Genomic DNA, 26,552 nt, shown 5'->3' on the forward strand with positions numbered 1-26,552 from the left:
TATCTGTTAATTATTTGCAATGTTGATTCTCACAGCATTTTGGTATTCGGTACCTGTCCTTTTGAGAAGTCATTATACATTGTTGTAGATGTAAAATGTTTCCCATTTAAGAAGTGGTCTTGTACAGGATATTCTTCGTTGCTTATGGATTTCTTGACTTCAAAAAATATACTGTATATCTTTTCAGACCTGATCAAGTATGATAAGCAAACAGCTACTGTGCAGTTAACCTTGAAGAACAATGGGAAGGATGCATTTAAACCTGATGTATATGGGAACAGTATCGCCTTAGAAAGGAAGTTAAACCAATCTGGGGCCACCTCCTACAGCCTCAAAAGTGAAAGTGGTTAGTAACCTTTGTATATTTTATTTTGCATCTTGCAGCATGCCTTGTGTGGTACACTGTATAGTAGGTGCTAAAGGTTTGTTGCAACATCCCAACTACATTTCACCTCTTTGCTTTGATCCTCCTACTGAGCTATTCATTCTCTAAAACTTTGCCCTGCATCTGATTCTCATTTCACATTTAAGAATAATTTAGTATTGTATTTTCTGTTAAAATTATAAGTATTAAGATTAAAAGCAATAAAACTAAGGTGAAAACATGAAGGTAATGGGTAACATATTATAATATAAATATATAATATATATTTATACCTGTATATATAAAATATATATATATAATATGCACATATATATACAGGCTGTCCCTGGTTAACAACGGTGTTACGGAGTTTGGCTAGCGATGTGGTTAATCGGATTTTTGGCGCCTATCCGGTTAATGGCACCGTTAAACAGGCATTTCAGTACCGACCTCCGGTTAAGGGGGCTGATATCTGGTTATCAGCACCATTAGGCAGGGATTTTGGCGCTGTTATCACTGATTTTCGGTTAGTGGCGCTCGTCCTGTGATGTAACCCCTGCCGTTAACTAGGGACAGCTTATTTATATATATATATATATATATATATATATATATATATATATATATATATATATATATATATATATATATGCATACACTTTATGTATGAATAACAGGATCACAAAGATATGGAACGTGATGAATGTATAAATAAAGGCAGTTTTTGTTTGTGGCATTTGCTTTTATATATATAAATATATACAGGCAGTCCTTGGTTTACGACGGGGGTTCCATTCTTGTGCCGCGTTGTAAACCAAAAAATCGTCGAAAATCGTAAAAAACCCAAAGAAGACATTACTTTTAATGCTTTTGGTGCATTGAAAACGATGTAATCTGCATTGTTATTGAGTTTTTCATTAAAAAATCTCAAAATTTTGATTCTGCCATTTTGGAGCCATATTTCTTCCATCGGATCGGTGTCGTAACCCCGGAACATGCGTCGTAAACCAGGAAATAATTTCTGATGAATATATTTGAAAAGCATCGTAACTTCGGAACGTTGTAAGCTGGACCCGTCGTAAACCGGGGACTGCGTGTATATATATATATATATATATATATATATATATATATATATATATATGTAGGTTTTTACTCTGGCCTACTTTATTCCTGGCTCATGGATCCATTTCTAGGGTCTAGCTGATGGACAGGGGACTTAACATTACAATTATAGGTTCTGACTGCAATTGCTAGGTTAGGTAGAGACTTACAAAGAAAATAGTTGGGCTGAAGGCCTTACTTCTACATGGAAATGTTGCAGATAAACATTTGGGTTTACTCTAATTTGAATATATTTACATTAAAACATTTAAATCTGAAAAATGGGGAAATAATAGGCAGGTAAAACAAAGTTCTGCCAAGTGATCAAATATTACAGCAATTTAAAAATACGGAAGATCTAGCGGATAACACTCCCGAAAAGGACACTGTAGAGTAGTTTGTAGTGGCTATGCCATGGCAAGGAGCACGAGATAAGCGGTTACTTCTGTAACTAACAACAACGTCTGCAATTTAGAACACAAGCGGTTACCTAGGGAAAAATAGCGATGTCGGGCAAATCACTTAAGAAAAGAAAATGGAATTCAGTAAAAGATCAAAAGATACATGACTTGAAATAACCTCAAATCAGGACGTTACCTTAGGCGGAGTGATGGAGGGGCCTCTTCAGATTTCACCAGGAATAGAGGGAAGATTTTATGGGGGTCCACTGGTAAGTAACTGGGGGAGCTGAAGGTGGCCATGGGGACAAGCTCAAGAAGGAGTGGTCTAGGGGCAAGTGTGAAGGGTCTGCTACCAAGACGGTTGCTGAGGGCGATGATGCTGGTACCCTGCTCCTTATGACCTTGGTGGATTATTTTTGCTTTTCTCTCAGGTGGCACTCAGAACGTTGGCATCTGCCCTCAGTAGTCAAGCTGGCGGCCAAGTCACATGGGCCATGTCTGTCCATTTTCTGTGTCAAGGGCTCTTATGGGCCTTCCAGTCCAGTATGCAGTAAAACCCCCCTGGATTCACGTTCTCAAATTCGCGGACTCAGTGATTTGCGGAGTTTTCTGTGGAAAACTCGCCCATTCGCAGATTTTTTCGTAGAGCAGTATTGTGTATTTTCATATTATTTTCATACTAAATACTGTACTGTACCTATATATATACATTTTATGATAAAATAATATTTACGGTAGTAATTTTCAGATATTAAGTTTAATAACATTAAATAATATTTCTCATCCTGAGATGAGAGAATTTTTATGCATGTGTAATATGTATGCTTATTTGTTTTGTATGACAAATAAGTGATTTACTAATTTTCAAATATTAATATTGATATACTAAACACAGCAAAATATCAATTCATTGAAGAAAATGTAGTGAATTAGGAAGATTTTAGTTCAATATAAATTCTTTCCCTCATATTTTTCCAAAACTTTGGAGCAAGCAGGGGGGTTGTAACCAGTCAAATATCTTGACATACTGACTGCAACTGCAAAGGTAGATGTTGTCACTCAGTGGTCAAATAAATGTCACTTGGTGGTCAACGGATACTGAAAAATCTCTCTCTCTCTCTATCATGTAATCTTAATTATATTCTTTGCATTTCATATCTCTCTCTCTCACTGTGATAGGTTTTTTATGCATATGTAACATATGTTTATTTGTTTTGTATACTGTAATCTTTGGCATTACTTTGTTATTAATTTTTTTTTATTTTCCATGCTACAACAAATACATATCATCCCCAGTCTTTTTCTCAGATTCTTCAGAGTATGGGGGGTGCAAGTACCTGTAAATTAACTTGACATATTGCCATAGACCACAAGGGGAGGTAATGTTGCCCACAGATGATCAAGGATACTAAAAATTCTCTCTCTCTCTCTCTCTCTCTCTCTCTCTCTCTATGACTCTCTCTCTCTCTCTCTCTCTCTTGTATCTCTCTGATACTCATAAATCATGAATTTCCATCTTTTGATATGTACACCTATTTGTGGATTTCTCTAGAGAACATATATACGTATTATTCGCCGAAAATTCGCCCATTCATGGTACTTTTCAATGAAATATTCACGAATTACTGTATTTTCATCTCATTTTCATGACTAAATGCACTTTTTGTAATACTGTTAAAATACACAGGTACCCAGGTAGTGCCCGAGTTACAATGATTCGCCTTATGATAATTAGATTTTGCAATGGGGTAAGAAATTAATACTGATACGACAATATTTATAAAATATTTTTAAATTTCGTGCATGCGCAGGCAGTAGCGTACAATCAGCCAGTGAGAGAGACCAAATTACAGTAGACCAACTTCTTTTCCTCCATCTCTTTATCCCATCTTCTTGTTGAAAAAGTAAAAGAGAATGATAAAAGTATTGTTAGTAACGTTATACTCTTGCGTAAATGTGTACAGCCATAAACAACTGAACGAGAAACTGTTGTTTTGCTATCATCGAATCGGATAACAACAGCCGTTTTGCTTGTATTTCAACCATCGTACGGTAGTAAACCATTATTGAAGTTATAGTACAAATGACGTTAAGTAAAATAGGACTGATATATTTTTACATTATACCCTTTTTCGGTATGGATAAAAGATCAGCAAGAAAATCTAATGGGCATGAAGGAACACAGTACTGGTATTTTTACGCCGATAAACAATAAATACGTAAAGCTCGTAATATGATGAAATCAAGTGAAAATAGCGGACGGAATCATGATTTATTACACAAAACAAACTCCCCCAAATGGCCAACGTCATCTATTAGCGAAAAAATAACTAAATTAATTTCACAACGAGACATATTTTAGTTATATTTCAACTTAAAAACACTTCATATAACGAAAAATAACCTTGTCCCATATAAATAAAGTATCTAGAGATTCATTTATGCCAACTAGAAGCAAGAAAAGTGCTCTGAACTGAGTTAAATACGGCGAAATAAACTTACCCTGTAATCAATTTCCAAACCAAAACATTGATCGCTATGATCGCAGCTTATAATACAAAGGCAATATAATAATATATACAATATTATTGGACACAGTAAATTAAGGCATAACATTTTAAAAGATCCATGGAAAAGATGCATATTTGTGATGTTGATGTTTGTATAATACCATATGTGAATATAGAGTACAGTATAATGTAGGCTAGGCTACCATATATGCATATGATATACCATAGTGTAGGCTAAGCTAATTCTTGTTTGTTATTCAATTTCTCTTTGTATTGAATTATCATAAGTCACTCTGCATAAACCTCCAGAATTAGCTGATATTAATAATTACTATGCTGTACTGTGTATGTATAGAGTATACATTATAGTGTAGGCTAGGCAACCATAAATGTATACATGGTACTGAATACCCTAGTGTAGGCTAGGCTGTATTTGAGATACTTTTTTTCCAACAAACGATAGTTTTTTTTTTTTTTTTTTTAACCTAACCTCATCGTAAGTAGGATAACACCTGTATAAGCATTTTTAGTTTGTTTTTGTGTGTTTGAACTATCAAAATAGAGATTCTAAGTATTTGCGGGTTTTAGCTATTAGAGAGAGCCTCGACTGTAAAAAGATCCCCAGAAATATGGTGGGTTTACTGTATATATTTTTAAGGGTAAAATGTTAAAGATGACTTTGAAATTATATTAATAATATCATTTCAAAGATTTATGCAGTAGTAGGATAATAGTTTAAGGTACATTTGATGTAGGATGCTAGTTTAAGGTATACATTTGGCATTTGAAATTTCAAAATAGGCAGTTATAAGTGTTTTTAGAGGGGGTGTAAACTGTTCTTCATAAAAATTTAACTATTGGCAGGGGTTTGTGGTCATCTCCTGTGAATATATTCTCAGGGTTTACTGTTTATAGATATACATTATATTATATATATATATATATATATATATATATATATATATATATATAAAAATATATGTACAGTAAAACCCCCCAGACTCGCATTCTCAGAGTTTGTGGAATTTTCTGTGGAACATATCTCTAAATTATTCGCGGGAAATCTCGCCCATTTGCAGATTTTTCACAGAGCAATATTGTGTACTTTCATATTTTTGTGACTAAATATTGTACTGTATGTACATATACATTTTATGATAAAATAATGATTTACAGTACTAATTTTCATATATTAATATTAAGTTTAATAAGATTAAATAACATTAAATAATATAAAAATAATTCTCTCTCTCTCTCTCTCTCTCTCTCTTATTGAGATGAGAGAATTTTTATGCATATGTAATAAGTATGTTTATGTTTTGTATGATAAATAATGATTTACTAATTTTAAAATATTGATATTAATGTAAATAGCAATATATCAGTACTTACCTTTACTGCAGTGTTGGAATCACAAAGTACATGGATAATTACTTATTATACTGTTGCATTAAAGTCTCCATTATATAGATAACTTACTGACTGTATTGCAGTGTTGAAATCTCCAGGTACATGGATAATTATTTACTGTACTGCTGCATTGAAGTCTCCAGTATATGGATAACTACTTACTGTACAGGAGTGTTGAAATCTCCAGGTATATGGATAACTACTTGCCCTTACTGTAGTGCTGAAATCTCCAACTATATGGATGGTTACTTACTGCACTGTTGCATTGAAGCCTCCAGTATATGGATAACTACTTACCCTTAGTGTATTGTTGAAATCCCCAAGTATATGGATAACCCTTAGTGCATTGTTGAAGTCCCCAAGTATATAGATAATTAATTACTGTACTGTTGCATTGAAGTGTCCATTATATAGATAACTACTTCCTGTATGGCAGTGTTGAAATCTCCAAATATATGGATAATTACTGTACTGTTGCGTTGAAGTCTCCAGTAAATAAATAACTACTTACCCTTACTGCAGTGTTGAAATCTCCAAATATATGGATAATTACTGACTGTGCTGTTGCGTTAAGTCTCCTTTATGCAGCTCACTACTTACTGTACTGTTGCTTTGAAGTCTCCAGTATATGGGTAACTTCTTACTATATGGCATTGTTGAAATCTCCAGGTATATGGACAATTACTGTGCTGTTGCATTCTGGAAGATCAGGAAACTTCAGTATCTAGAAAGGGTAGTTTATTAGTTTCTTTTTCTTGTGTAAAACTGATAATGTTGTGCAAACTATTTGCATAATCTAAAAGGAGTCTGCGTGGTGTGGATGTTTGAAGGTTTCAAAGTTAGTATTTATAGAAAACTTACTTTTAGAGGTTTAGGCCTCAATTTTTGTAGTTCGGGTGCTTTTCATTTCAAGGTAAATTCCGTAACCACCTTATCCGTAGAGCCCTTTCACTTTCTTCAGATTGGTCCTCCTTTCATAATGAAATTTTCTTACAAAAGTATTTTCAACAAAATTGAATAACCATTTTAGACCTCCCTCCCATTCCTTCGATGCTCCCAAATTAGGATACTACTTTTTTCCTTTTGTACATAATAGTGATTTTTATGACATATGAAACAAATTTTAACCAAACACTTCCCTGCAGTAAAGGTCAACATAATTTTGAAAAACCTCAAAAGTCTTGGTAGCCTCCTTAGACACAAGGATCAGCTCCCTTCTTTGATGCAGTTGGGTGTGGTGTACAAGTATCCTTGTTGCAGTCTACAACAGATTTATGTCGGAAATACGCACGAGTTGCTCAAAGTGAGGGCAATTGCCACAGTGGATTGAACTATCGCACTGGTCTTAGGCTTGCTAAACCTGAAATGTCTAACATTAGAAATCATTCATTAATTTGTAAATACCCAGTAAACTACAAAAACTTTGAAATAGTGACCATGACACAGAAGGAACACCTCCTTAATATTTAGAATCCTTGGTTATGAAGAAAATTGTTCCATCACTTAATAATTGTGTAACTTCTACCCCCTTATACATAGCCTATTCGTGTTTACTCTTATTAAACTTTCGTCCTCTGGACTTTACTACTGAAGGTAATCTATTTCTTGTTTTAGCATTGACATTTTTCAGTCTTTAAAGCATTTCAGTTTTGTAAGTTTTAATTAGTGTTTTTATTTTTGTGTCTTGTTAGTCAGAAAAGATGGGATATGGATGATCTCAAAGCACAGCTATTAATAAATAGATTAACGATGAGCTGACTGTTCTTCCTATCCGTACATCCTACTATGAGATTGTTTGGCTTAGCCTCCCCTGAAAGTTCTCCCCCATTTTTATGCGGGGATAGGTTCGAGAACCTACTGCAGAAATGTAAAAATCCCCTCTAAAAATGCTTATAACTGCCGAATACCTTGTACCCCTTAAACTGAAATGCTTATAACTGCCTATTTTAACATCTCACTGCTTAATTTGATATTTCAAATGAAAATATACCTTAAATTATTATACTAAAACAATTTAATATAATTTCAAACAAAAATACACCCCAAAAACATCATTCCAAAACACCCAAAGTAACCTTACATTTCAGTATTCTCCTACTACTGTTACTCATAAGTAGGCTATACAGTATAGGCTACACCCCTAAAATGCTTATAACTGCCTATTTTAACAGTTCATTGCCTAACTTGACAGTTCAAAGAAAAATATACCTCAAACTATCATCCCAGAACACCCTAATATCATTTCTAAGTCATGTTGCAAAATTAAGCACCAGTCTACAACTTTTACTCTTAAGTATCCCCTATCATTCGGACACGCACTTTTTCTTTGGCCTACATAACATTGTGCTTCATTCTGCGCATACTGTAATGCACTGTGCATACATTTTACATAGATTGATATTTTCCTGTGTTGTAAGATGATTTTGAAATAGTATTTACTGTACAGGTACATATTTTAGGGTAGTACTACTGTATAGAGTATACTGTATCAAAAATACATGGATAGTTTAGAACGATGGGACATGTACCTCCAAACAGAATGCTAGGTTTGTTATGTCTTGTTAGTATTTTCGTGATTACATACAAATAATTTATGATAAAACAAAAAAGATTTACTACAGTAGTTCTTGGTTTAAATTGTTTAAATCTCCCATGAATTTATTAAAAAATTCTTGTGCCGTCATTCTCTCTCTCTCTCTCTCTCTCTCTCTCTCTCTCTCTCTCTCTCTCTCTCTCTCTCTCTCTCTCTCAGTATACGCATATTTTACTCACAGAATCCAATTATACTGTATTGATCTACTCACCAAAAAAATATTTAAAATCTGAATTTCATACATAAACAAAAAAACATGAAAATAAACAAATCCAGCAAGCTCACGACAGATGAACGAAGGTAGTGTTGCTATATTTTTTGCTTTGTACCGTATTTCATTACAAGTCCAGTTGACTATGATTATCACACATATTAGTGTGTAACAGTACACAAGAGAATATTTTATCACTGTTGATATTTCATCTCTAATTACTGTAAAAAATATTTAAAATACGAATTTCATACATAGCCAACACTCAACATTCTTACTCTCCTCCCAGCCATTGTGAAGTCTTGTCCCAGCAAGTTACTGTACTGTGCTTTGGTAAAATACTGTTCTAAAGTTCTTCTCTCTCTCTCTCTCTCTCTCTCTAATCTCTCTCTCTCTCTCTCTCTCTTATCTCTCTCTCTCTCTCTCTCTCTCACTCTCTGAGAAAAATGATTGATTTTTTGCTGCATGTATGTGTATTTCTTTTGTTAGTTAGTTATAAATGATTTGTTTAACCAGACCTCTCAACTCTTTTAGGGTTCTTCTCGGGCTGGGAGTACAATATAGTTTTTAGATAAACATGATGCTACTGTGTCATTAATTTTTTCATATTTTCTGTGCATAATTACAAGTTTTTGCATTTCAGTAAAGCAGACGGGAAAATAAAATTAAAATAATTAGTGAATATTTCAGATATTGTACAGTATGTTATCATTCCAGGGTGGGCACCAGAATGAACTCAACAAGTTTATGATTTATATTAAAGATTTAGTTAATTTGTATTACTGTAAACATTTTTAGATATTTTGCTGTTTATAGAGAATTGGAGAGACACCACAGTAAAACTTGTTAAGCTCATTCTTTTTGGGCCCACCTGTCATTTCAGTGGTCCCCAGAATGAGCTTAACAAGTCTCACTGTTCATAGTGATGTGATGTTTGGCTAATTTGTATTAAATATTTTATAGATATTTTGCTGTGTGTGCATTAATATTAACATTTGAAAATTAGTAAATCATTTGTGACCATAAAAGTGTATTAAGTAAAAAAAACAAAATAAAAATACAGTAATTTGTGAATATTGCTCCATCTAAAAAATTCAATTTCTGTTTTAGTGAAATATCCCCGTTTGACAAGTGAATAATTTTTTTTTTCTCAAAATCTGCAACAAAATGAAATGCATAAAAACAGGCCACTGTATATATACATACATACATAAACCCACACACACACACACACACTATTAGAAATGACAGTAACAGGCTTGACAACTGCTGCTGCTGAACCAGAACTTAGAAAAATAAATCTTAAAAATCTAAAATAATTCATCTATAAAAAGACTTAGGTTTATGTCTCAGAACATCAAACATAATGAACTCACTTTATGTCTGTGCCACAATGTTGACTTGTGGTAAAAGCATAAAGTGAGTTCATTATGTTGATTTATTGCATAAAATGCACTACAACGACAAACATCCTCTGCACTCTTCTTTACTTGACTTGGTTGTTTTTGTTTGCAACACTAGGCAGGCTGCTGCTGCAAACAGTGTGTCATTTTCTAGTATCATGTTTAATATTATTCAGTTTGCTAGGATTTTTGTCGTAGCTACAACTGGAAAGTGGAATAGATTACCTAGTGCAGTTTTATTTTATATTCTCCCATATTTATATATTTATCACCTTTTCCTATAGCTTGTCTTTCTCTGCAGGCTGGTTTCCCTTTGCAGCCCTCTTGGGTTTATATTCTGTTCACTGCCCAGAAGGGTTTTCAACTGGAGAACTAAAGAAAGAAAAGACCATCAAGAAATTCCTGTTGTGGATGGCAAAGGTCTGTCCAATAAAGCAGTCTTCCAGGAGAGTTGTTCCTAGGACCTTAGAAAAAGGAATAAAGGACCCTCTAACGAAAAAGTGATGACTTGCTTGCTTGTCATTTGTAGAAATAAAGCTTCATTTGTCTAATGATAGCTATTCTCAGAAAATACTGTGCATAATAATCAATTAGGAAATTGTTTTTAGATTGATTGTAGCCTTTAAAAATGGGACAAAGGTATCCCCTGGAATTTTCAGTCCACTTTATACCTTCTCTGTGGGCTTTTGATATGTTTTTTTTCCCAATGGTATGTTAATAGTTGTTATTTTAAGGATGTCTCACTCAGTTTTCATTTTATTTATTAAATACTATCTCCAGTTCATAGTTAGTATATCTTTGGTGGTTTGATTAATGAGTAAAATGTAATTTTTTCTTGCCATGTAATACCTGGTCTCTACTCTTGGTGTGAGATCTGCTGCCCTGAAGTTTTAGTTTCCTTTTATCCTTCACTGTGGAATAGGTGGACCACCTTGCAATGCATTGTAAGAAAAGATGACGAGTCAATGAGTGTTAAGGATTCCTCCAGTTGGGTACTCACCTGCTAATTTAGCCATCACGACTGGTGCAGAAAAGGCATATAAGGCAGTGGTTTGTGTCTGTGAAATTTAAAAGATTTTTGATTTTCTAATTCACTAGTTGTTGGTAAATTAATCTTTTTTCATAAAATTTATTTTTTTCTAATCAGGAAAAGTTGTCTCCATGAAGAAAGAAGAGCTAAGAAGACTTTGCGATCATTTTAACCTGATTGTAGAAAATCCTCTGATGGTCCTTAATCAGGATATGTCCAGGTCATTTCTAAGTTCTCTGGTATGTCTACCATTATTTTTTAAATTATTCCTTATATTGCAATACACTCCCTTTCCTGAACACCTGAGTTAGCCCTGGTCACCTACCAGCCCAAACTACATCCCCATAGCTTTTACCCACTAAGTGGGTAATAAACTGCCAGCGTTACCAACGCTTACAGGAATATCTAGTCAAATGAGTTACCTGAAGTACCATTGGCAACACTGCTGCAAGTCCCGGCCGAGTGAGGCTGAGATACCCCAATTGCTTTTTGTTCGCCATGCTGTGTGGGTGTGTCCCACATCAGGTCAACTTTTGGTCATTTAGCCCGACCCCCATTCAAGAATTTGGACATCAGATCACGATTTGGACGTTTTCAATGCATTTTCTCCTGGATGGATACTTTATTGATAGGATTTGGAACTTCTCTCCTGATTTTGACTTTGGACTCGTTTGGATAAGTCAAACAAGAAGACGTCGCCGTCTGCTAGCACCGATGCTTCCACTTTGTTTACATCGTCGACGACAGAGCCTTCTTCTGCTGGAGATGCTGACGCTCATCGGCCCTACACGTTCTGCAAGCGTAGGATGAGTACCCTCAAACACGTTCGACATTCTGTTTGTGTTTTTATGTAGGAAGACACAGTGTAGTATCAGTCAGATAGACGGCGAGCCTTGGTCGGTAGATCAGATGGAAGAATTATTCAGATAGTTAGAGGACAAGTTACTAGCTGAGTATGTCTAGTCTATTTTTCTAGCTTTATGACTAAATTAACGGAAACTAGCGATAAAGATAGTAGTAATAGTCTTGTAGATACTAATCGTTCTTTTTCAGCCCTCCTGCCTGTTCCAGAACCAGCCCTAACGGGTGCCGGGGGTCATGGAGAACACAAACCTCAAAGGTAGGATCTGCTGGCCCCCCCCCGGCGCGGAGCAGGCAGTGTTGGCAGCAGATTTCCCCCTTCCCTCTAAAAGCGTAAGTTCTAAGGTGGATTTAGAATTAGGAATCACTCAGAAGGGTAGGAATTCTAGTCAGGAAGTATTCAGGAAAAGTAGTTGAGAGTGGTCTTCTTTGGGTTCAGGTCTCTCATTTAGATCAATTTAGGTCAATCGTTTTTTATTTCCTGCTTCGTGTTCTGTGCAACAAAGGTTTCCAGATCCGTGGAGGGTCGTTCAGATTTAGTTTCTGATGTATCTGGTTCTGAATTTTTGTTTTTCCTTGAATACTCCTCCTTCGAAGGCTCCTTTTCCTTTGGGGGCTTAAAATTTCATTCGTCTTGGGATGGTGGTATTTCTGGCGATCAAGTTTTTCCAATATTCATGATCATGTCTTAAAGAATTTTCTGATTTGATAATGTCTATCAAGATTATCAGGGGCGGGGGGAACAGAACCAGTCTATTTTCTTTTAAATCTATGGCCTCTTTGGCCGCTCACGGAATTTTCCCATTTTTCCCCTTTTTCTTCTAAGCCTTCTTCCATTACCTTCTCAATCTTCTTTTTCGGTCCGCTCTTTGGAGGGCTCTCAGGGTCTTTGTTGCGCATCCTGTTTTCTTGGCTTTTAACTCAGCAGAGCAAGGCTTTCTTGCTTCAACCCTGTATTTTAGAGCTCAGCAGCCCCTCTCTCTTTCGGGGTTAAGGGAAGGGTACTTTTACGGATCCGTCGTCTTATCACCTTTTGCAAGTCCGGTAGTTTCTCAGGCATCCGGTCTAGTTGCTTCTCAGGTGTTTGGAGGATTCAGCAACTCCTTATTTCATTCTTTATGAGTTCCTAACTGTAATGTATCCTCCACAATTCTTGTGGATGCTACGGCAGTCAGCGATTTGCCTGCGCCAGCGTTCAGTGTATCAGCACCAATGTTTGTATCCTAACTGTAATGTATCCTCCGTGATTCTTGCGGATGCTATGGTTTCAACTGTCCTCTGCGATTCTTGCGGATTCTTGCGGATGCCTGTTGGCGCCAGCGTTCAGTGTATCAGCACCAATAGTTTCCACAGCCTTTCCATTCTCCAGGATAGTTGGTAACTACCTTCTTCTGTTACCTTCGGTTAGGTACATGGTAACTTCCCTTCAATACACCTTTGAGTTCGGTCCAGTTGGGACCTTCTCCATCTGTCCAGCCTCGGCGTTGGGCGCTCCAGTGGTTACTCGAGTGTGGCTTCTTCCTTCTTCCCTCCTTCGGCTTCTTCTTTCTCAACTTTCCGGCAGGTTTTCTCTGTTCCTCCGTCTAGGCATCCATGTTGGTTCGGGGTTGATTCCGGGTTTTCAGTTCTGGATTCCCATTCTCATGCAGTTTTCATACATCCGGATTTGAGTGGTTCGGGTGTTGCGGCCTCTTCGCTCTCAGGAGTGGGCGTGGTCTGCCCAGGTGTTGCGTCATCCCTGTTGGATGGTGCGGGGTTTGCGCAACCTATACTTTGGTGCCTCCAGTATGTTCGCAATTGATACATCAGGTGTCCTTCTCACGCACCCAGTTGTAGCAAGTTCCAGGTTTTTGAGTTCGGCGTTTGCTAGGGATCAGCCTACCTCTTTCCTGTTCCGGCTCGGTCGGACCATTCCGACAATCCTCCGGCTTGGTCGGACCAGTCTGACATCCTCCGGCTCGGTCGAACCAGTCCGACAAGGGTTGTTCATTTGAAGAAGAGGATCCGGTACCGGATATTAGTTCTCCTTCAGCCAGTGAGAATGAGTATAAGCGGATGGTAGACTTCCTCGCTTATCCTCAATCCAAGGTTCCGGAGGAGCCTACACTACCGAAGCAATGATGTTCGAGTCGCTGTATGCGACAGAACCGGTAGTTGCTCAAACAAGATGATTCTCCCTCCGGTCTGGCACTGCCTGACACCTCATCACTTCGGTGTCAATAAGACTGGCATACCAGGTTAACATGTCGCCTGACTGTACAACGTTCTTTGGCAGAAGAGGAGGGGCTTCTTTTGAAGTCTTTTAGCGAGGAGGATATCACCTCACTATCCGGACATTCGGAGAGGGTTCTGTTGAGGGCGCCTTTTGCGCTCTGCAACAGTCTTTTAGGGAGGAGGATATCTCCTCCATGCTCGCTCGCTCGCTCTCTCTCTCTCTCTCTCTCTCTCTCTCTCTCTCTCATTCATTATTCCAGGGTCTTGTGTATCCGCATGCTTTCTCTTCAGGTATGTCTCAGGAATCGCTGGGACTTCCACATCGAGAATGCAGGGATAATCTGGAACAATTCTCGCTTGTCAGATCGCCTGTGATTGTCAGAAGAAGCGCATATGACATCCGGAAGGTCTATAGTCTCCCCTCTTCCCAACGTTCATCTGTACTCAGGTGCCTCATATCAAGGTTGGGGAGCAGCCTTGGAGGAACCCAGGCTTCGGGCCTCTGGAGGGATCAGGAATGAGAGGAGTCATAACCTTCGGGAACCTCAGGGCTGTAAAGGAAGCCCTCAGGTGTTTCTCAGTCCTAGTGTGCAACACAGTAGTGGGTCTGCTTTGCGACATCGTAACTGCCGTGTCATATCTGAGAACTCGGGGGGGGAACAAGATCATTAGAACTTAGAGGCGTATACTTTCCACCATTCGGTCTCATTCATCAGGTAATCAGGAATTGCGGTAGTGTCAAGACGTCTATGACTCTAGCTCCTTGCTGGCTCTAACGCCCGCAGTTCCGAAATTCCTGATGCTCCTTACGGAAGTTCCGATGTTCCTCCTCATGTGGAAGATCTTTTAGACAACTGCATTTTCACCATTATCATCCAAACTCTTGCGTGATGAACCTAGTTGCGGCTACTGCCGAGCGAACAGCTAGACAGTCCAGACACTCTAAAGCTATATCTAAACAGTGTTTCTTTCAGCTTGAGAAGTCAGCCCGTAAGCTTTACCAGGTCAACTTGACATGGGGAAGTCTGTGTCGTAAGGAAGGTCATTCCATCTTTAGGCCTGCCATAACCGAAATAGCTGGTTTTCTTTTATTCCTTTGGAAAGTCAAGATTCTTCCATTTTTCAAGGCTATTGCTGGCTACCGCTCAACACTTTGCAGTACATTTTGTATCTTCCCGAAAATTTCTAATAGTAAGATCTTCTTTGACTTGTTACGTTCCCTCGGCTCTCGTGAGATTTGTCGGAAGTTTGTCTAATGTTAAGATAATTGGTTAGGTGTTTTATTTCTTTCTTTCACATTTAGTTGCAGATAGAAAAAAAAAATGGGCGAGAATTTCGGGAAGTTCCCTAGGCAGGAAATGATAAGTATTTCTCTTCTTCCGAAGTCGTGGCGTTTTAGGCTAAAACTCTGCTTCGTTCGTTTAAGGTTCTTTATCTGCAAGTGTTCGGTTCCGGCATCGGCGTGGATATCTTTATGTCCGATGCGAATATTTATCAAAGGTTGATAAACTTTGTCTGCTTCTGTGTACACTTCTTGTCTCACCGCGGAATCCTTCCCGTCCACTGTCAAGGATGCGATTAGTTACTTTCAGAGAAGGGTTCCTGATTCCTGGTTCATAAGTGCTCACTACACGAACACAGTTGTGGGCACACTTCACGATTCTCGTGTGGTGCGAGATTTATGCCCTTGAACGCAATTTAATTTGACGTGACATTATATTTAGTATTTAACGTTTTTTTTTTTTTTTCATTACCACACAGTATTCGTAGTATGTCCACTTCATCTTCCTTTCTAAGGAATTGTTCAGAGCTTTTGATTCTGGAGGTAGTTTACTTGCGAGTCCGTCTTTGTTTTCTTCCTTTACTTACGAGACGTTCAATTCGCCCCACTGCGTATAGTGGCGAATTCTCCTATCTAGGGTGCGTTCAGTTAGCTGAGGTGGTATTCTCTTAGTGCGAAGACTCGGAAGGTTATTCACTTAGTCCACGTTTAATGGCGAAGTCTATTATCTAGGGTGCGCTCATTTAGCTAAGGTAGTACTCACGTAGTGCAGGGTTATGCCTTGAACGCAATTTGTATGATTATTAGGTTAACTAGATATAGAAATTCCTTCTAGCCTTTAGAATCTTAAGCAATAGTGATAGTATAATCACATGAACTTAAGTTTAGTACATCTTAAGTATCCTAGTCTTTGATAGTTTCCTTACGAGAGTCCAAAGAGGTGCTCTCGTAAGGCTAGCCTAGGTTGTTTCCCTACGTCGTCGCGCTGGGATACTTCTGCGCTCGTCGGCCTTTTGCCGCAACCTGCAGGGCGGAGGGTCGTCGGCTCGGCACACTGCCTCATTCCCTCCTTAATGGGTAGGCTCTGAATAGTCACTTGGGAGATGCATCGTTCTCCTTTTTACATGAAAGTTATTCTCTTAGTCCGTGTGTAGCTATTAACCCTTCTATCGTGGGTGCGTTCATTTAGCTAAGGGGGTACTCTCTTAGTGCGGAGGTTCTTAGAGGCAGCCACTTGGAAGTCGGTGTCAGTTTTCACGACTTTCTACCTAAAAGACGTTCAGTTTTCTTCGAAGAAGAATTTCTCGCTTGGTCCCTTTGCGACGACCAACTAAATCTTATAATTACGTAGCAATGTTAAGGGTGGGGGGAACTCTAGGTAATGTACGTAGTCTGAAGAAATTTGGAATTTTGGATTCTCTGTTAGTCGGGGCTCATAGTGAGAATATTAAGTTTGACGTTAGTACTGTGAAGATAGGCAGATCCAGTGGACAAGTTTGGTTTCTTCAACCTCTTCTGCGCAGACATCGGGCGGCAACAGACGGAAGAAGAACTCAAGACCTGCACACTCAACTTCTCCTCCATACATGAGAGGCTACAATAGCCACATGGGAGGTTCTTCATACCCTCCATACATGAGAGTGCTTTGATTAGCCACATGGGAGGTTCATTGTACCCCTCCATACATGAGAGTGCTTTGATTAGCCACATGGGAGGTTCATCGTTCTCCACTAATCATGGGAGGCTGTGATTAGCCACATGGTAGGTTGTTTTTTTTTTTTTTTGCTACTCTCTATCCATGAGGAGGTTTGAATACCACATGAGAGTTAGCTCGACTCAGACCCTCCATAAATGAGAGTCCTTTGATTAGCCACGTGGGAGGTTCATCGTTCTCCACTAATCATGGGAGGCTGTGATTAGCCACATGGTAGGTTGGTTTTTATTTTGCTACTCTCTATCCATGAGGAGGTTTGAATACCACATGAGAGGTAGCTCGACTCAGACAGTACCTAGACATGAGACTGAAGTCGGGGGTACTCTCTCTACAGACATCCTCACCTGCCGAGTGGGATAACCAGGTGAGGATACATTCATTTATACAGAGTAGGCGAATAATGAGTTACCTGCTTTCCCTGTTGGCAGGTCGGGCTGAATTAGATTGATCCCACCTCCACTAAATTTTGTTAATCGGGCTAATTCAGGTGTTCAGGGAGAGTATTGCAATATGAAGTTTTCATAATAAAACTAATATTGTAATACTTACCTGAACACCTGAATGATTCCCACCCTCCTCCCCACTTCAATTTGAATTGTGGATAACGCAATTGGGGTATCTCAGCCTCACTCAGCCGGGACTTGCAGCAGTGTTGCCGACGGTACTTCAGGTAACTCATTTGACTAGATTTTCCTGTAAGCGTTGGTAACGCTGATTGTTTATTACCCACTTAGTGGGTAAAAGCTATGGGGATGTAGTTCGGGCTGGTAGGCGACCAGGGCTAATTCAGGTGTTCAGGTAAGTATTACAATATTGGTTTTATTATGAAAACTTCATATCTTATTCTGTTTATATTGTATTTTTCCCAGAGTTATTATAGCTGCTGCTAAAGATTTATATTTAAACTTCCATAATGCACCAATGACTGACCTCATATTGTGTTAGTGTATAGTGCTGAGTGTGGTACACTGCAGAAACTAGTAAGGGTTCTTTGCCATATTCCATTAACTCCCAGTTGTATTGCTTTCTTCCTTTTATTGTTTTCTCTCTGCTTTGATGTCTTCTCTCTAATAACTACCCAGATACTATTATACCAAGTAACAGTCCTGTTTTAGGCTGCGGAAGTCATATATATATGGCTCATCATTAGACAATATTGAAAAGCCTAGAATTAAGTCATGATGAAAGTCTTAGAGTCTGCACTGGATTACACAAGTCTTCCTCAAATACAAGATGAAAGTGATAAGACATTCTCTCTCTCTCTCTCTCTCTCTCTCTCTCTCTCTCTCTCTCTCTCTCTCTCTCTCTCTCTCTCTCTCTCTCTCTCTCTCTCTGATTTTTTGTCACTAGATGTTATCAACATTTTCTCCATCATTAGAACTAAATCATATTTGGATTACTACATATATCAACTACATGTGGATTACTGTAAACATTAAGTACATGTTTATACACATTTGTACTATATCCAAAAACTATGTCTACACCTGATTGGATTACTGTATCCATCAGGTACATGTTTATACACATTTCTACTATATTCAAAAACTATGCATACACCCATGAACATCACAAGCATCACATGATAGTGCAGAGAACATAAGGCTCTTATTAGGCAACCCTGTAGGGGGTAGTGCCATCAGTGCAACTCACGCAGTGCAATGTAGGCATTACTTAAGGTTCTTTGCAGTATCCCTTCGGCCCCTTTATGCAACCCCTTTCATTATTTTACTGCACCTCTGTTGATATTATCATTCTTCCATCTTACTCCCCACCCTCTTCTAAAAATTGTTTCATTGTGCAACTGCGAGGTCTTCCTCCTGTTACACCTTTAAGAACTATTTTATATAAGTAACTTCCCAAGTAATTACATTTCTATTAGTTTTATTCGCTCGGCAGCTAAAATTTTGAAATGTGCTGGTTGCCCAATTTTGTTCAGGTTAGGTGACTTGCCCCGCCCACTTTCAGTGAAAGAGAGGAACAGCTAGCAAAAGAGCTTCAGTTTGTTTCTGCCGGCTGATAGCTGTACACCAGTTATTAGCAGCAGCTTTGTTTTGGAATTCGTTATTTTTCCTATTGTCTTTTCGTCAGTTGGTGAAGTATTCTTGCATTTGGTAGCCTTGCGGCATACTTAGATGGAGTTAGCTTCCTTTTGAAACATTATTAATTGAATTTATGACTTTTTTTCCTGGTTGTGATTTTTAGTTGACTTGTTTTCTTTGTAATGTCAGACTCAAGTTCAACCAGCTTTAGGTTTTGCAGCAAAGGATGCAGTACTCTTTTGACTAAAGAATCTATCGATTCACATACGATTTGCACAGACTTAGGGGGCAGGTATGTTCAGTTGATTTGAGATGAAAGGAGTGCTCAGACTGGGACAGTAAGAAGTTGAAGACTTTTGAGGTCACATTTGAATAAACTGGCTAGGGATTAAAAGAGGAAGGCGACTGTTAGGCAGATTAGTAAGTCTTTAGTTAGCCAGGAGTCTCCTAATCCTAATGTTAATGTTAAGCCTTAAATGCCGAGCCTCTATTTACAAAAACGTCTCCCGTATGCCGGTGGCGTTCGGTGAGTTAGCGCCGAAGCGGAAAAAAAGATTTTTTCAAAAAATCACAGCACGCTTAGTTTTTAAGATTAGGAGTTCATTTTTGGCTCCTTTTTTTGTCATTGCCTGAAGTTTAGTATGCAACCATCAGAAATGAAAAAAAATATCATTATCATATATAAATATTGAAATATATGACAATGCAAAAAAAATTTTTCATATATAATTTTATACAAATCGCGCTGTGAGCAAAACGGTTAAAGCTAACGGGTTATTTTGTTTTTCTTTGTAATATACACTAAATTGCGATGATTTTGGTATATAACAAATTGTAAAACGATCAAAGCAACACAGAGAAAATATTATCACAAAATGATGCATGACTTCGTAACGAGCGGACGTAAAAAAATTTTTTTTCAAAAATTCACCATAAATCGAAATATTGTGCTAGAGACTTCCTGTTTGTTGAAAAATGAAGCTAATTGATTGAATATTACTAGACTGTAAGTGTTTTAGTTTAAAATTGCAGTTTTCGACCATTTCGGTCGAGTTAAAGTTGACCGAAAGTCGAATTTTTCTATTTATTGTGATTTATATGAAACTATTTCAAAACTGATAAAAGCTACAACCATGAGATATTTTCTGTTGTATTGTACATGAAATTGCGCACATTTTCATATATAAAACTTTATGTAACAACTAATATAAAACGGTACAAATATTACGACAACGTGACGAAAGAATTTCTGAGATGTTCGGCCGAAAGCAGCAAGAGACGTAAGGAAAATGTTTTTTCAAAATTCACCATAAATCGAAATATTGTGCTAGAGACTTCCAATTTATTGCAAAATGAAGGTAAATGATTGAATATTACTAGAATGTAAGAGTTTTAGCATACAATTGCATTTTTTGACCATTTCAGTCAAGTTAAAGTTGACCGAAGGTTGAAATTTTGGCAGGTATCGTGATTTATGTGGAAATATTTCAAAACTGATAAAAGCTACAACCATGAGCTATTTTCTGTTGTATTCTACATGAAATTGCGCACATTTTCATATATAAAAGTTTATGTAACGACTAATGTAAAACGATGCAAACGTTACAACAACGTGACGAAAGAATTTCTGAGATGTTCGGCAGAGTTACCGTGCGCAGACGTAAGGAAAAAGTTTTTTTTTTTTTCAGAAATTCACCATAAATCGAAATATTGTGCTAGAGACTTCCAGTTTGTTGCAAAATGAAGGTACATGATTGAATATTACTAGAATGTAAGAGTTTTAGCTTATAATTGCGTTTTTTTACCATTTCGGTCGAGTTAAAGTTGACTGAACGTTGAAATTTTGGCAGTTATCGTGATTTATATGAAAATATTTCAAAACTGATAAAAGCTACAACCATGAGTTATTTTCAGTTGTATTCTACATGAAATTGTGCACATTTCCATATATAAAACTTTATGTAACGACTAATATAAAACGGTGCAAACATTACGACAACGTGATTTAAAGAATTTCTGGCGCGGGACGTAAGGAAAAAGTTTTTTTAAAAATTCACCATAAATCGAAATATTGTGCTAGAGACTTCCAATTGGTTGCAAAATGAAGGTAAATGATTGAATATTACTAGAATGTAAGAGTTTTAGCTTACAATTGCGTTTTTTTACCATTTCGGTCGAGTCAAAGTTGACCGAAGGTTGAAATTTTGGCAGTTATCGTGGTTTATATGAAAATATTTCCAAACTGATAAAAGCTACAACCATGGGTTGTATTTTGCTGTATTTTACATGAAATTGCACTCATTTTCATATATAAAACTTTATGTAACGGCTAATATAGAACAGTGCAAAAATTACAACAAAATGACGAAAGAATTTCTGAAATTTTCGGCCGAGTTACCGCGCGGGCGTAAGAAAAAAGTTTTTTCAAAAATTCACCATAAATCGGAATATTGTCCTAGAGACTTCCAATTTGTTGCAAAATGAAGGTACATGATTGAATATTACTAGAATGTAAGAGTTTTAGCTTACAATTGCGTTTTTCGACCATTTCGGTCGAGTCGAAGTTGATCGAAGGTTGAAATTTTTTGTAGTCGACGTACGGTACGTCCACTTGGCACCCAACAGACAATTTTAGTCGACGTATGATACGTCCAGTAGGCGTTTAAGGGTTAATGTTGATGTTTCTGTGATTTCTGTTAATCCCATTCCCAGTTCTCCATCTGTTCCACCCTCTCCTTTACCTGGCTCTCTCACTTCCGAACCCAACCCCTTGCCAGCCTCAAGTTGGAGATTGATAAAAGGTTCGAATTAACAGTGGAGCCCATTGCCCAATAAGCGTCTTCAGTGAAAGTCCTAATGGACAACAAGAGTGATTTGGAGCGCTTGTCTGTCCTGTAGTCATTGGGATAGTCCAGAGCATTTTTCTTCAGTGGCCCCCTTGGTGGAGAGTCAGAGTTTGCCCCCCAAAATGCTCTGCTTCTTGTAAGCGCTCCTCATCTTCCAAGGTGTCTTCTCCTGAGCGGCCTCCAGTGCCTGAGCTCCCTGTAGTTTCTGAAGTTTCCGTGGGGGTCGAACACCCAGTATCGCCCAAGCGCCCTAGAATGTCAAAGCGCTCATTAATGCCCAATCGTCCTTCAGTCCTAGAGCGCCCATCTTCTCTTGAGCGCCTGAGCACCCCTTGATGCCTAAACATTCAGTGGCACCTGTATGTCCAGCAGGTACAGAGTGCCCATCGGTGCCTGAACGCCCATGTTCAACCAATCATCTAGTTTCTGCTGTCGGCCTCTCAGCTCCTTCTTTGGTTGGGGCTCAAGCGGTTCAGCTCCCAGCGCCCTCTTCTGTGCAGCCGACTCCTCTCCTTCAGGCTAAGCCTGCTGCCAGTACCTGGGCACCCACAGCTGTGGACCCTATTCAAAGCAAGCTGGACAGCATTTTAAGCCTACTCAAGAAGGCTCCATTGGCTCCTCAACCACCAGACTTGGCCTTGTCTCCTGTATCCTCTGGTGAGGTGGAAGGTGATGTTCTAGTTCAAGACACTTGCCCATCAGCTTACGTGTCTTTGTTAAGGTATCTCCTTGTTACCTTTCCGAGTTTCTTTTTTCCAGCAGCCCAGTCTTCGTCTGCTTCTGCCTTTTTAATGGAATTGCAGACTACTGAATCTGCGAAGTTGCCCAAGTTGGTGCTTTCTTCCTCAGTGAAGAAACCTTGAATGAAGTTGATGGATGGCTAGCGGAGAAGAGGGATCAAGGAAGAGCGATCTTCAGTTTTCCTCCTTCCAGGTTATCTAAGAGATTTTTATCGTATGCCAGGGGGGAAGCCCCTTCCCTAGGAGTTTCTGCCTCCTCCCAGGGGGCCTTCTCTGGGTTGAAAGACTCATCCTGAAGATCTGCGTTTTCCTCAGCAAAGATTGTGTCCAGTGCTTCCGAGTTAGCCCATCTTTTTAAGAACTTGTTCAAAGTTTTCAAAGTTTTGAGCTCCCTTGACTGGGCGGTGGGTGCTTTGGCCTGTAAGATCAAGGAATGTCCAGTTTTGCCTGAAGATAGTGCTATGGACTGGCTAGGAGTACTCTCATATTATTGACAAGGGTATCAGGGATGGCTCCCAAGAGTGGGAGTACTAAAAAAGAGAGAATTGTGGTGTTCTTACACCTCTAAGGGAGTTACTCCCTCGCAGAAGCCGGCACTCCTGTTATCTCCTCTGGACCAGGACCATTTGTTTTTGCAGGCCACAGTATTGGGGATAGCATCAGATCTACAAAAGAAGAGCACCCAGGATCTTGTGACCCAGTCCTCTAGGTGGCCTAAGGAGATGTCCGCCCTTACTTCTAGTACAGCCTCTCCTCTGCAGATGTGTCCCTTTTGTGGCAGCAGGCAGAGAGCTTATTCTAGATGTGATCTAGTGGCTGTTTCGTTTCAAGTGCCATTAAAAAGTCCTGAACTCGAGCTTCCTCCCATAAGTGAGAACTATGTCCTCCGGACTCCAGTAGGAGCCAGACTCCTTCTCTTCTGGGAGAGATGGAGAGAGAAAGGGGCAGAACCCTGGCTCATAAATGTCCTGAGGGAGGGTTACACCATCCCTTTCAAGGAAAAGCCTCCTTTGGTCAGCCTGCCAGTAGTATTGACAGCCTACTCCTTAGGCTTAAAGAGGTTTTTGGCCCTCTCAAAGGAAGTTTTGACCCTCCTCAGGAAGGGGGCGATAGAGTCGAGAACGTGAACTCCCCAGGGTTCTACAATTGTGGTGCCCAAGGTATCAGGAGGCTGGAGGCCTGTCCTGGACATCAGCGCCCTGAATGTCTTCATCCAGAAGACAAAGTTTAGGATGGAGACAAACCGAATCGTCCTGTCAGCCATTCGCCAGGGAGATTGGATAACGTCCATTAATATGCAAGATGCACACCTCCACATTCCTATATATATGGACTCGAGGAAGTATCTCAGGTTTGCATATGAGAACAGAGTGTTCCAGTTCTGTGCTCTGTCCTTTGGTCTCTTGACAGCTTCACAAGTTCTTACCAGAGTTCTCGCTCCCCTCACAAAATGGCTCCATCTGATGAGGATCAAGATCTCCCTCTATCTAGACGATTGGCTCCTTTAGTCTCAATCGAAAGAGAAGTGTTTGGAGGACCTTCGGAGGAGCCTTCTCCTGACCCAGGATATGGGCTTAATGATCAACGTACAGAAATCCTAGCTGACTCCTTCTCAACAGATTCTCTATCTAGGGATGATGGTAGATGTGGAATTTTCAGGTTTCTCCATCCTTGAAGAGAGTAGAGTCTTGTTTGGGGACAGTAAACAAGTTTCTTTCTCTTGAAAACTGTTCTGCCAACGAGTGGATGAGCCCTCTGGGAACATTATCCATTGAGCAGTTCGTTCTCCTGGGCAGACTACATATGAGACTGCTACAGTTTTTCATAAGGATCAGCTGGGACAGAAAGAATTACCAGACATGTTGTTGTTTCTTGTGACTGGCGAGATAAAAGGAGACCTGCTCTGGCAGAGTTTGGAAGGAAGACTGTCGGAAGGGAAGTCTCTCCTTCGTCTGAGGCCCAACCTAGACTTCTACTCAGATGTGTTGGATCTAGGTTGGGGAGCTCTTGTAGGGAGCAAGGAAGTCTCTGGGACATGGTCCCCAGAGCAGAGAAACTGGTATATGAATGTCAAAGAATTGAGATTTATATGCCACTCCTTTCATCTAGGACTGCAGTTCTTCAAATCAGAAGTGTTCAGCAAGACAGTGGCAGTCCACTCAGACATCACAATTGCCCTGTCTTACATCAAGAATTAAGAGGGAACGCACTCATTCTCCCCTAACAAAAGAGCGAGAGACCCTCTTCTTTGGGCGAATCAAAATCACACCAAACTTCTGACACATTTCATTCAAGGGAAACTAAACGTTCTGGGGGACGAATTGAGCCACCAGAAACAGGTTTCACTCACAGAGTGGACCCTAAATCCTCAGGTCTGCTTGGATCTATGGAAATTGTGGGGGACACCAATCCTGGATCTGTTTGCTGCTTCCAGAAACCAATGTCTCCTGTTGTTTTGTTTACAAGTCCCAGATCCTTTAGCATGGGCAACAGATGCCATGCTTCAGGACTGGTCAAACAAGGACCTTTATGCCTTCCTGCCTCTTAGTGTTGTGAGGCAAATAAACAAATTTTGGATTCATCAGAATGTATCGATGATTTTAGTGGCCCTGTTTTGGCCATCAAAGGAGTGGTTTCCAGACCTCCTCAACCTGTTGGCAGACTTCCTAAGACTGTTAACTCAAAAACCTCATCTACTCAGACAACCTCACTTCAGGCAGTTCAATCAGGGGTTGTCCACTCTGGCCCTGACAGGCTACAAACTGTCAGGAAGCTATTGCCAAGTGTAGATGGCAGTCCTCCAACAGAGTATATCAAGCCTGGTGCAGAAGGCACAGTATCTCGTCTATTCAGACATCTGTTGCGGAAATAGCAGATTTTCTGCTATATTTGAAAACCTCTAGGAGCCTGTCTACTTCCATGATCAAAGGTTATAGGGCCATGTTAAGCTCTGTCTTCCAACACAGTGGAGTAGATGTCTTCCAACACAGTGGAGTAGATCTTTCCTCAAATCAGGACTTGTCGGATCCCATTAAATCTTTTGACACCACAAAACAGAAGGAGGTTGCAGTAGTCCCAAGAAACTTATATGTAGCTCCTAAATGGCTGTCCGGCCCCTAGTTTCATTAATGAACTTAACTAGGAAGACCCTTTTTCTAGTAGCCTTGGCGATAGCAGAACGCCACCTGAGTGAAATTCATGCAGTGGATAAGAGCTGGCTTCTATCAAGGGAATGCTGTCTTCTCCTTTTTCCTGGGGTTTTTAGCCAAAAAATGAGACACTTTCCAAGCCCTGACCTTGCTCTTTTATCATTAAAAGTGTGTCAGAAATATTAGGTCCAGGTGAAGAAGAGAGAGCTCTGTGTCCTGTGAGGGTTCTAAAGTATTACCTACACATAACAGAGGGAGTGTGTGGTCAAGAACCCCTCACATCCATGGTCGAAGAATGCCCTGGCATTCTTCCTTAGAGACCTCATCTCATAGGCTCATTCCTTGATTGGGGAGGATGCCATTCCCTCTTATAAAGTGAGAGCTCATGAGATAAGAGCTGTAGCCACTTCGTTGGCATTCAAACCTAATTTATCTCTCTCATCCATAGTACAGGCAGCTTTTTGGAAATGAGAGTTGGTGTTTGCATCCCATTATTTAAAGGAAATAGAAACAGCTATGATAACTGCAGTACATTGGGTCTGTTTTCAGTGGCTGGTGTGGTGTTGGGGGAAGAAGCATAGGAAGCATTCCTTCCTTCCGTTTTTTCTCTTCACCTTGACATAAGGGTGCTGAGTTTTTAGAGGATCCTGGGGATATTGTGTACCTGGAGTACCCTCC

General features: G+C 39.3%; 1 protein-coding gene across 2 annotated transcripts in view; it reads left to right on the forward strand.

The window, feature by feature from the left end:
• SMC6 (Structural maintenance of chromosomes 6) overlaps positions 1-26,552 on the forward strand; it is a 258,709-nt gene that overhangs the window by 20,973 nt on the left and 211,184 nt on the right. For both annotated transcript variants that reach the window (XM_067091991.1, XM_067091990.1), the window contains exons 5-6: positions 188-346; positions 11,144-11,265. In XM_067091991.1, the coding sequence (XP_066948092.1) occupies positions 188-346; positions 11,144-11,265 (281 nt within the window). The remainder of the gene's footprint in view (positions 1-187; positions 347-11,143; positions 11,266-26,552) is intronic.

Source organism: Macrobrachium rosenbergii, chromosome 48, assembly GCF_040412425.1.
Source record: "Macrobrachium rosenbergii isolate ZJJX-2024 chromosome 48, ASM4041242v1, whole genome shotgun sequence".
NCBI classification, from domain to species: Eukaryota; Metazoa; Arthropoda; class Malacostraca; order Decapoda; family Palaemonidae; genus Macrobrachium; species Macrobrachium rosenbergii.